The sequence below is a fragment of the Balaenoptera physalus genome, assembly GCF_965194825.1.
Source record: "Balaenoptera physalus genome assembly, chromosome: 6".
NCBI classification, from domain to species: Eukaryota; Metazoa; Chordata; class Mammalia; order Artiodactyla; family Balaenopteridae; genus Balaenoptera; species Balaenoptera physalus.
In genome coordinates this window covers 131,715,877-131,727,902 of record NC_138885.1, presented here as the reverse complement: position 1 = coordinate 131,727,902, position 12,026 = coordinate 131,715,877, and the positions used below count along the sequence as shown (strand labels likewise).

The 12,026-nt window shown below is 55.6% G+C and overlaps 1 protein-coding gene across 2 annotated transcripts in view; it reads left to right on the top strand.

Annotated features, from left to right (window-relative positions):
• NGEF (neuronal guanine nucleotide exchange factor) overlaps positions 1-12,026 on the top strand; it is a 43,717-nt gene that overhangs the window by 24,461 nt on the left and 7,230 nt on the right. Inside the window, exons 4-7 of one of the 2 annotated variants that reach the window (XM_082466284.1) lie at positions 4,857-5,017; positions 6,288-6,440; positions 7,728-7,857; positions 10,723-10,797. In XM_082466284.1, coding sequence (XP_082322410.1) covers positions 4,857-5,017; positions 6,288-6,440; positions 7,728-7,857; positions 10,723-10,797 — 519 coding nt within the window. The remainder of the gene's footprint in view (positions 1-4,856; positions 5,018-6,287; positions 6,441-7,727; positions 7,858-10,722; positions 10,798-12,026) is intronic. The other variant, XM_082466285.1, reaches the window with a different exon arrangement.

The window sequence follows — 12,026 nt, the reverse complement described above, 5'->3', positions numbered from 1 at the left end:
TGAAGACGACACACAGATGTCGGACGGATTACGACCCCAGACATCTGTCTGCCAGGTGCTTTGAGATGGGCCGGCTCCAGCGGGGCCTTTCCTCTGGGGACTGTGGTCCTCGTCCTGCACACGTGGAAACACGCTTAGTGGGATGAAGCCATTCTCTGGCTGACTCCAAGGCCGAAGCCTTGACAGCTCTGCTCCTCAGCGGCCTGTGGTGGACACCAGGCCCAGCACAGCCCTCGCTGGCTGCAAAACCACCTGGACTGGCCCCTCGAAGAAAGGTCCAGAGCTGACCAGCTCTTAGCCTTAGCAAAGAACCCAGGAGGGAGTCGGGCTGAGCAGTAGCGGGGTTGGAAAAAACCCAGGAAGCATATCATGACTGTTGGCAGATACCAAGCGGATTATTCCGATGGGAGACCAAGCTGTGATTCAGAAAATTCGGGTCAGTCTAACCGAGCTCCCGAGGGTAACGGTCCTGCGTGAGCCCTGCAACCCGACGGTGGGCAATGCCGGGCCTTAGCCAGCCCGGCCGCAGAGCAGCAGCTGCTTTCACCAAGGAGGGATTCTCTGCAGTAAGTAACTCACTCGCATACACTGACATATACGCACTCACGCACACACAGTCACACACGTACATACACACTCTCATGTGCTCACACGCACACACACTGACATATACGCACTCACGTACACACAGTCACACGCGTACATACACACTCTCGTGCTCGCACACACACACACACACACACTGACATATACGCACTCACGTACACACAGTCACACACGTATATACACACTCTCATGTGCTCACACACACACACACTGACATATACGCACTCACGCAGTCACATACACACAGTCACACGCGTACATACACACTCTCATGTGCTCACACACACACACTGACATATACGCACTCACGCACTCACAGTCACACCCATACATACACACTCTCATGTGCTCACACACACACACACACTGACATATACGCACTCATGCAGTCACGTACACACAGTCACAGGTGTACATACACACTCTCGTGCTCACACACACACACCGACATACGCACTCACGCACACACAGTCACACGCGTACATACACACTCTCATGTGCTCACACACACACATATACGCACTCACGCACTCACGCACACACAGTCACACGCCTACACACACACTCTCGTGCTCACACACACACACACTGACATATATGCACTCACGCACACACAGTCAGATGCATATATACACACTCTCATGTGCTCACACACACACACTGACATATACGCACTCACGCACAGTCACACGCGTACATACACACTCTCGTGCTCACACACACACTGACATATACGCACTCACGCACAGTCACACGCGTACATACACACTCTCATGTGCTCACACACACACACTGACATATACGCACTCACGCACTCACGCACACACAGTCACACGCGTACATACACACTCTCATGTGCTCACACACACACACACTGACATATACGCACTCACGCACACACAGTCACATGCGTATATACACACTCTCATGTGCTCACACACACACACACACTGACATATACACACTCACGCACACACAGTCACACACATACATACACACTCTCATGTGCTCACACACACACACTGACATACGCACTCACGCACACACAGTCACACGCGTACATACACACTCTCATGTGCTCGCACACGCCTCTTCCCGTCTGCTCGCAGCATCCCTCACACCCAGCGGGATGCATTTTACTCCCGTCTGCTCTGCCTTCACTGCCCTGGGATGGAAGCAGGGAGTTTGCTGTGTTCGCGGAGGAGGAGTGCCGGGCACCTGGACCAGTGCCCGCCAGCGCTTGCGGACGAATGAATGAACAAATGAGTGGATGAGTGAGCAGGCCCTGGATCCCTGTCGGCTCCACACGCTGTGCAAAGGCTTGAATGACTGAGAGTAAAAATGATATTGATGAGGAGAAGACGACCATACTGATGTGGCAAATAATTTGACCAATAAAATAAAGACAAACACCCTGGAAAACAAAAACCCACGGATGACTAATCGCCTATAAACGGAGAAAGAGGGGGTGAGTTTGTGGTGAATGGGCACAGCCGGGATCAAGGAGCAGTGATTCAGGCCCAACGCCCGCTGCGTGTCAGCGGCTGAGAGGCCCGCCTGCCACTGCCCGGCGGCCCCCGACCCCCCGTCCTCCCGGCGATCAGGATGGTGGTGCTGTCGGGGCTCTGGGCGCCTTTCCCACGTGTGATCCCACAGCTGTGCCTCACATTCGTTGCTCAGGGCGACGTGGTTTAGCAGACACGCCTTATCTGCGGGGCTGCGTCCTGGCCATGGTGATGTTTTCCTCTCTTGGTATCTGCAACACTCATCTGTCTCAGTTTGGGGTGTTTTGTTTTGTTTCTTTTAGTTATATTTGCTTAGAACTTGCAAGCTGTAATGGCCTGACGTTTTCTCAAGAAACTTAAATTTAGCAGCAGGAAAGTGATTTGTTTTCAACATCTGTAACAGAGATGCTTCCAGGAACTTCCTGCCCAGCGGGTCTCAGCCTTGCCAGGCAGGGCTTGGCTGGACGTTGGCAGGACAGAGGGTGGGGCTTTCCGTGCTGAGGCCTCAGCTCTGCCGTGAGTGAGGTCAGCGGGATGTGCCTTGTGTGGTTTCGTATCTTTAAGCAGACCAAGCATCTGTGACCTGGGGACAGTTACAGAGAGGCCGCCAGCTCGTTTCAGTGCCTCGTCTCACTGTCTTGAGTGAGGCACAGACACTAGGGGACCGGTGGGCTCTCCTCTGATGGTGGCCCATGGTCTGTCATTTGTGGGCCACCCTGGAGTGAGCTCTGTGTGAACTTTCTCAGTGGTGCTGGGAAGTTTTATGCTGTTAAGCATCCCCAACTTACAAATATGTCGCTTATTTTAAAGTACTTTGCCAGGTTGGCTGTCCGAGCTTTGCAGGGAAGCAGCAGAATGGCTGCCCAGCAGGCCAGGCCACCTGCAGACGCTGTCGAATCCCTGCTCTGCCTGCGTCTACGTCGGCAGGGGTGGGTACTGGTGGGCAGAGCCCAGAACTTGGAAAAACCTTGGGTTGAATCTTCCACCCTCCAGCAGTAACTTTGGGGCATTACTTAACCTCTGCATCTGTTTCCTTTTAGTGAAATGCGAACTTCTGTATGTCCTTCCTGGGGGACCAGTGAGGATGGAACGAGAAAGCGCCTTGTGTGTTTGGAACACATGCTGGTCCTCCCTTCCTCTTCCCTTCCCTGTCTCCCTTCCTGCCACCATCCTTCCTAGCCCCGGGAGCGCTAGCTTACGTGGCCAGAGCCTGGAGCCCTGCCTGGGTCAGGGTTCTGGCCAGTGGGAGGATGGAGGAGCCCAAAGGAGTGAGATGTGGGGTGGTCGGGAAGCTGGGAAGGGACCAGGGCCCCCTACGCTCATCGCTGTCCCATCTCCCAGCCCTCCTCTGTCTGTCTGTGTTTGTTTCCTGGGGCTGCAGTAACAAATTACCACAAACTGGGTGGTAATTTACTCTCCCCCAGTTGTAGAGGCCAGAAGCCTGAAATCAGCGTGTTGGCAGTTCTGCCCCTTTCCGCTTCCGGTGGCTCCAGGTGTTCCTTGGCTTGAAGCAACATCACTCCAGTCTCTTCCTGTGTCCTCACCTGGCCTTCTTCCCTGTGTGTCTGCCAGGTCTCCCTCTGCATCTCTCCTATAAGGACACCTGTCATTGGATTTAGACCCTCCATCCAGGATGGTCTCCTCACCTTGACATCCTTCACTTACATCCGCAGAGACCCTTTTGCCAAATAGGTTCACATTCACAGGTGCTGGAGCTCAGCATGTGGACACAGCTTTGGGTGGGCGCACACTTCATCCCACTACGTTGTCCCTTCTGGGCAGCCACTGTGGGCCCAGACCTGAACCCACCCTAAGCTGAGGAACAGCAGAGAGAGACGGGGGAGAGGAAGGTGAGGGTGGTCCCAGGGTGGCCTCAGGAAGGGTCATGGGTTTGCTTGAGAGCGAGGAAGGAGGGTGAACCAGCAACTACTGCCCTCGCTTCACAGATGACACGTAAGGGAACAGAGGTCCAGTTACTTTGCTGTTTCATAGGCTCAATAATCAGGTGATAAGCATGATAGAGAATGAAGGTGCCTCCAAAAAGCTTATCAGATTATGGATTTCTTTCTCTGTCTTCTTTCTCTCTTTTTCAAAATGAAAATTGCTTTATCGATTACATTATAAAATAAGACCATGAAAGAAACAATATATGCTCATTCTTCAATTTTTAGACAATTGAAAGGGTAAAAAGAAAAGAGTAAAAGTCACCCCCAAACTCCACCCTCTACTGACACCTGTGGTTGACATTATGGCCTGTTTCCTTCCAGACATTCTTCTGGGTGTGTAGAAGTGGGGTTCCTTCTACTGCTGACTCTCTCACCCATTCCGCAGCAGGAAACAGTCCTGAGTCACCCTTAGCAGCTGTCGGGAACCCAACGGATGGCTGGCCCCTCGTGTTTGACCTTGTTCCGTACTTGGACACGAGGCTATCTCCGGCTTCACTATTGTGAGCGGGGCACGCGGTCTTGGCCGCGGATGGCAGCGCCCTTGCCAACGCAGACCCCGACAGCAGCCTTCTTTCACTTTTAAAACCTTTGCCTCTGGGGACTTCCCTGGCGGTCCAGTGGTTAGGACTCGGCGCTTTCACTGCAGGGGGCACAGGTTTGATTCCTGGTCGGGGAACTAAGATCCCGCAAGCCGTGCATGGCGGCCAAAAAACTAAAATAAAATCAAACCTTTGCATCTGTCTGAGAGCGGGGGGAGACGAGTCCTGGGTGCTGACCGCTGGCCCTCCTCACGTCCCAGGCCATGTTCGAGCTGGTGACTTCCGAGGCCTCCTACTACAAAAGCCTGAACCTGCTGGTGTCCCACTTCATGGAGAACGAGCGCCTGAAGAAGATCCTGCACCCGTCCGAGGCGCACATCCTCTTCTCCAACGTGCTGGACGTCATGGCCGTCAGCGAGCGGTGAGCCTCCGCCCCGGTCCTCGTGGGGCCCCTTCCTGTCCCTCCTCCTCGCCTGGGGCACGTCCGGGGCTGGTGGCACTGCCTGTTACTCTGGCTTCTCTGCTTTCATATGTTTGGAATTTTCTGTAATAAGATATAACTAAATACACAAATCCAAAGATTTCCCAGCAGCGAGGCCCGTCGCGCCCCCCGGGACAGGACTGCTGCCTGCAGGTCCCTCCCGGCCACGCAGGTGCTCCGTGTGTGTCCCACAGTCAGGCACGTCGGTGGCGGGTGTCACGACCTGGTCCGGGGGTGTCCGTGTGAGCTGCTCTTTATCCTGACGTCACAAGGCCCTGGCTTGGTGCGTGTGGGGCCCGAGACCCTCTGAGGGCCAACGCGGAGCGCGGTCCTGGATTTACACTTTCTCTTCTCCGGTTGCGTGGTGTTTGCAAGAGTGTGTGGAGGTGGCGATTGGGACTGTACTTATATTTTGCCTAAAGAAGGATGGGATGAGCTTAAGTGGAGGAGGAATAGACATCTATTGACTGATTATTGCAAAGAAGAAATGAACTCCAGTCATTCTGTTAGGATAAAAGATCCATTTACCCTTTTCACTGTAGCCTGGGGAGGTTTGCAGCTAAAAGTGCAGAACTCAGCTTTTATCAGCTGGTCCGACCCCGCCTGTTCAGATGTGAAATAGCACGCGGGCAGCAGCAAACCCACACCGTGTGTGGCTCTCCATGGACCCTCCTGAGTCGGTCCCCCTCCACATGGACACCCCACCTTCCCGTTTGCAGCCCCCAGATCCTAGTGGCAGCCCCCCACCCAGTAGGCTCAGGAAGGCGAGAGCTGACTGAGACCAGAGCAGCCTCAGAGACCCCTCGGTCTCTGCCGCTCACCCCCACTGGGGGAGGAGTGTCTATTTATTTTTGTATTTATTTATATTTTATTATGGAAAACCCTAAACATGCAGAAGTAGAGACACCAGTGTAGCGAGCCCACGCTTCAGCATCTAGGTTCACCCCCGGGATCATTCTGAAGCAGATCCCCATCGTCATCTCACTTCATCTGTAAACGCACCAGTATGGATGTGAAAGTTGAGGTCTCTCCCTTTTAAAAATGCTCCTAATGTCACTACCCACCTAAAAAACTGAACAAGTAATTCCACGATGTGACGGAATGTGCCCACCTGGCTGGGACCGCCTCCTGTCGTGTTGGTTGGTTTGGTGGAGGCATGCCCCAGGTCTCTGCAGCCAGCCGCCCCTAAGCCAGCCACTGCCCGCCGCAGGTTTCTCTTGGAGCTGGAGCGCCGGATGGAGGAGAACATCGTCATCTCGGACGTGTGCGACATCGTGTACCTCTACGCCGCCGACCACTTCTCCGTCTACATCACCTACGTCAGCAACCAGACCTACCAGGAGAGGACCTACAAGCAGCTGCTGTGAGTATGGCTGGGCGGCGGGGCCGTCGCGCAGGCGTGGCCCCGGCGGCCCCCTCCTCTTGTGCTGACACTGAGCTGTGCTCCCTGGGTCTCTGCTTTCCCAGGACAGCGTCCAACTCCGGCACGTTCTGGGGCTTTTGGTGTCACTAGGGAAATGTTGGCCCCGGGACAGTCAGCCGTGGCGCCCACTGGACCTGTGTCCAGATGGCCGTGCAGAGCTCTGTGAGGTTTAGAAAAGGGAGCTTGAGGCCAAGAGGACAACTCGAGGCCCAAGACGGCAGGAAAGTGGTTTGAACTAGAGACAAAGGCAGGGGTTGGGGGGAGGGAGTCTTTTTGGTGGTTCTCCAGCAAAGCGCTTGAATTTACTAATCTGCCCATTTTGTAAACTTTCTTGGGGTTTCCGTTGATGAGAGAGTTTTTTCATTAACTTGCCTCTTTTGAATTCTTCACGTTTCTGTACCACGTTTCAACCACAGTTTAACCAGTGATATGTTCTTAGCACACTCATGGGCACCAAAGGACTCTCCGAGTAGTGACCTCTGGACATTATACTTCGTTGGGTCTTTCCATCAAGCCGTGTAGTTCACTGGGGATGTTTTAAAGTTTGAGTATTCAGGGGTTTGGCTGTTTTACACTTGGGGTTTGAAACTGGGATTTGAGGGAATCGGGATGCCAGTTTTGAGGACAAACATTGAGAAGACAATCACACAGGAGAATAGGATTCTAGATGTTGCAGTGCCCAGGGGTCCACTGGTGTGGCCCGTGAGAGCAGACTCTCTGGGCCTGAGTGCCGTGTCCCTAATGACGGGCAGTCCAGGGCCTGCATCTGATCTCCAGCAGTGGTTCCCACTACTCAGCCCATCTGCAGACGAGACATCCCCATCTGGCAGGAGTAGCACAGGTTCTCCCTGCAGCCGTCTCCAGCCCGCTGCCTGCTGCTGTCATTACGTGGGTTTACCTTGCCACCGTTTCCTGCTGGGTAAATCATCGAATCCTGAGTCTGATTCATAGTCTTGGCCACGCAAGGAATTCTTGCCCTCCCACACACAGCATATTTTGCTAAGTCTTCATGGGCCTGGCGTGTGAAGTCACTATTGTTATTTGACTTGTACAATAACAGTTTATTTTCCTTTTTTTTAAAAAAAAAAAAAAAGAGAAGGGAAGAAATCGACGCGTTTTCTGTGCTTGTGGGCTGTCTGGTTCTTAGGAGGCTGAGGATGGGGAGGAACCCCCTCCGATTTGCGCCTCCCACGAGCCAGAGACCTACTCTCTTGTCTGTGTCCCCAGCCAGGAGAAGGCAGCCTTTCGGGAGCTGATCGCGCAGCTGGAGCTGGACCCCAAGTGCAGGGGGCTGCCCCTCTCCTCCTTCCTCATCCTGCCTTTCCAGAGGATCACGCGCCTCAAGTTGTTGGTCCAGGTACCGGCCTCTCTCCCCTGACGCACACTTCTCCTGCTGCAGGCTGTTTCCTTTGGTCATTCCAGGCTGGCTTTCCATTTCCAGAAGTCCATTTGTTCCACAAATCCTAATTAAGCTCCTACTGTGTGCCAAGCAGTGGGGGACTCAGCCCCTGCCTCCACAGAGCCACATTCTGGGGGAGGGTGGGGAGAGATCGACACACACACACACACAACCAGGAAGTGGTCATGGCTGAGGACGGTGAAGCGGAGTGACATGATGGTGGTGACTGCCTGCCCACTGCCAGTTGGGGGATCAGGAAAGACTCTCGGATGAGTGACATTTAAGCTAGGACTTGGCTGACAGGGAGGAGCTATTCATCTGACAGGGAGCTGCTTATGCAAAGGCCCCGGGGCAGCAAGGTTCACAGACCAGGCTGCCAGTGGTGAGCTGGGGGAACATGATGGGAATGAGTGTGCAGATGTGGGCAGAGGCTGATCAGGGGCCTAAGGAGCCAGGTAAGACATTGGGTTCTATCCTCAATGTGATGGGGAGTCATTCCATCTAGTTGACGCTGCTAAGAGCTCAAAGCAGCTGCCGTGTGGAGGGTGTCGGGCAGGAGGGCAAGAGTGGAAATGGGAGAAGGGGTTAAAGAGCAATTCAAGAAAGAAAGGTGGGTTCGTGGAGGTTGGGGTGGGAGATCCTGGGGGGAAATCAGTGGACTGAGCTGTGCACTTGCTACTGTGGAGAGAAAGGGAAGGAGACTGTTTGGTTTGAGCAGCTCAGGTGCTGGTGCTGTTTCCCGAGACGGGGAGGGCGGGGTTCAGTGTTGGACCAGCTGAGCTTGGGAGGACTTTGAGCCGTTGCATATCCAAGTTTAAAGTCAAAGGGAGAAGTCAGGGTGCGAGCCCTCGGCATCAAGGTGGTATTTAATAGGAGAGACCACCAAGGATGGAGAGAAAGGGGTCCCAAAACCCAGCCTCGGGACATCGTGCCTGAGAAGGAACGCGGCGAGGGAAGAGGCAGGCCAAGAGAGCTGGAGTCGGGGGAGCCTGCAGAGGGTGAGATGTCCCGAAAGGGGGTCTGCAAGAGTCAAGCAAGACAGGGCAGAGAGCCCTTGTGCCTGCCGCGTGCTGGTGGGTAGAGGGGACCCCCGGGCCACCAGGCAGATGAAGTGGGTGGTGTGGATCCGGCTGTGGCTCAGAAAGGAATGGGCTGAGATGGTGACCTGTGACCCACAGTTAGGGGAGGTCAGAGGTCAAACAGGCGGGAGGCCAAAGGCCACGGGCAGCTAGTTCCACAGGAGAAGGGCAGTATCGGAAAGGAGAGGTCGGAGCCTGGGAGGAAGGGGCTCTCGGAGGCCTAGGACCAAAGAAACCCGAGTCAAAAGAAGCCCAGACAGGGGGCAGTGGGGGGAGGTCCATGGCACGGTGGGAGAACAGCTGGGGCCAGCCCAAGTCATAGGACACCGCGACTGAAGGAGTTGCATGTGAATTTTTTAAACTTGGAAACAATGAAACAGAAGACAGTTACATTTCCTAATTATGCAGAGAAAAAAATTTATAGGAAAAGAGTATATAGTGATACATTAAAAATCTTAACTTCTGGATGATAAAACCCAACAAAACTAAGATCAAGACCTATCTTAATGTCGCAAGGAGAACGGTGGCATGGGGTGGAGGGTGCGGGCAGGGGGACTGAGGTTCAGAGGCAGCGTGTCCGTGGGGTGAACGTGGGCGGGGTGCTGCAGGTAGACCCGCCAGGTACCGCAGAAGGTAGGGAGGGGCCACCAGAGAGGAGGCCAGCGTGGAGGGCTCGTGCACCAGGCTGAAGAAGCCACGCCATCCTCTGCCTGAGGCCAGGAGCAGGCCCTGGTCAGGTGGGGTTTCATCCCAATGAGAAGAGGTGGAGCCTGAGCCATCCTGTTGGCTGGGAGCTGGATTTGGGAGCCGGGGGATGGTTACGGGCAGGGTTGGTGACCCCACGTTGGTGGTGGGGGGAGGGTAAGGAGGCATCGGAGCCGACTGCGTGTGTCTGGCTTGGCTGGCAGGCAGAGGCGGGGCAGGTGACCGCACAGGGGAGGCTGGGGGCCTGCAGCTGGGGGACATCCAGAGGCGGGAGGGATCTGGGTCTGGTCTGGAGCTCAGGAGAGAGTGGAAAGGATGTCCAGCACCCTGGTGTCTGGGTGGCAGCAGGTGGCTGGGGACGTTCGTGCCACCACATGGGGCAGCTGGGGGCAGGTGAGCTGTGCTCAGACGCACCCAATCCTCGTCATGGAATGAGAGCAGATCAGAAATACGGGCACGGGGAGAACAGTGAGGCAGAAACCAGTGCAAACACTGTAATCTATAGGCGAAACTCAAGTAAATCCAGCTACTGGAAAAAAGACATCTTTATCAATAAGACCCGAGTTAACGAAGCCTCGGGGTCGCGGCTACTTGGCTTCAGACGGCAGCCCCACTGATGCTGCAAGCATTGCACCTGCCTCGGGGACAGCCAGCCCTGAGCCACCCTTCCCTCACCGTCGGACCTCGCCCTCCCCCTTCCCCACCGCACTTGGCTGCCCCCTTTGCTTCGGTCTTCGGTCTTCGCTGTAAGGAGACTGGAGCCCGGGTTTGGCCCTCGTAGTTAGTCCTTGTGCAGTCCTTGACTCGTGGTTATCACCTTAGAGCCGGGCAAGGCTTGTGTGCGATGCTCGGCCCTCGGCTGGTGGAAGGTTCTCCCGCCCTCAGTCCGTAACTGGTGGGGCTCTTTGCTCCCGGCTGTTGCAGCAACACGAGGCTGTTGGGACCAGTGCAGCAGGGAGGCTGCCACTGCCAAAGGGGGCGGAGAGGGGAGGAATGGCTGTACGTGACGAAACTAAATGCAGACTTTGCCTGTGCTCAGAACATCCTGAAGAGGGTGGAAGAGAGGTCTGAGCGGGAAGGCACTGCCTTGGACGCCCACAAGGAACTGGAGCTGGTGAGTTGTGCTTCCTCTTCCCACATTTCCCGGTCAGCTGTCTTCCTCCTCTAGACCTGCCTTCCCGTCCTGCCCCCTCCTGTGCCCGTGTGTCTCTGGAAGATGCAAATTCATTTTAATAGTTGGCAATCCAGAGAAGTCACCGGGTCCAAAAAATAAGTCGGGTGGGCTTCCTTCTCACCCCAGGCTGCTGACGTGCGGGGTGGACCAGGCCGGCCGGGCGCTCTTGACCTGCAGACATGTTCATGGACCTTCCCGCCAACCCCCGCTCTGTGGCCACCCACAGGCCCAGGCACTCCCCGCAGCAGCCCTCGGAGGCTCCACGCTTGTCCTTACCTGTTTCCAGTGTCAAAAGCCATGGCTCTTGCCTCCCTTGCCGCGCTCTGAGGCCGGCTCTGGCTCTTCTTGGGCCCTGATGCAGCTCTGCCCTGTGCGCCTCTCCGACCCCCCGATCCCGCCTCTCCCGGCCCTCGAGCTGCACCTCTCCTGTCCCCGCGAGAGGACTCCCCGGCCCTGCCAAGCCTGGGCTCTTCCTGCCCAGGAGTGGAGAAGGCATCTCCGCTCCTGATCCTCGGAGAGAAGAGGTTCCTCCTGGAAGCTGCCGGCAGAGCAGGGGCTGTGCGGGAGGGGTCAGTGAACGTGTCGGTTCCCACGTGTTTGTCTTAAAGCAGCGCTGTCTCGTGTGTTTGGCTCCAGTGTGTCCGCTGGAGCTGCGAGCCCACTCCTGGCAGCCGTGCAGGGGCCACTCTTTGGTGCTGGTGACCCTGAAACGGACTAGAGCCTGGTGTTGGGAAGTCTTTTCCACTTAGTGTACCAGTGGCAGCAGCTTAGTAAAAGGACAAGCCCCAGTGGGCGTCAGGTGGTGGTTCTAAGCCACGTGGAGCCACATGGAGCCATGAGGACTTCGTAACTTAATGCAGTCTTCCCCCCCAGGGGCCTCTCCTTGCATCCCTCACTCAGGCCAGTTGGCCTCCAAAATCCTTCTGGCGATTATACCCTTTGTATACTGGGAAAAACAGCACTCCCCTCCCAGCCTAGTTGGGGAAAGGCTGGAGCCTCGAGCAGGCTGGTCAGGGAGGGTCAGTGACCTGCCAGCCAGGCTGTATCTCTCGGGACCCTCTGCCCACCCCTGGAACGCACACACCTGATCAGGTGGGAGCTTCATTCTGGCCCCCACTGGGCAGCCGGCCACACTGGGCCCCAGGGGGTCTCAGGGCACCGGCAAGTGT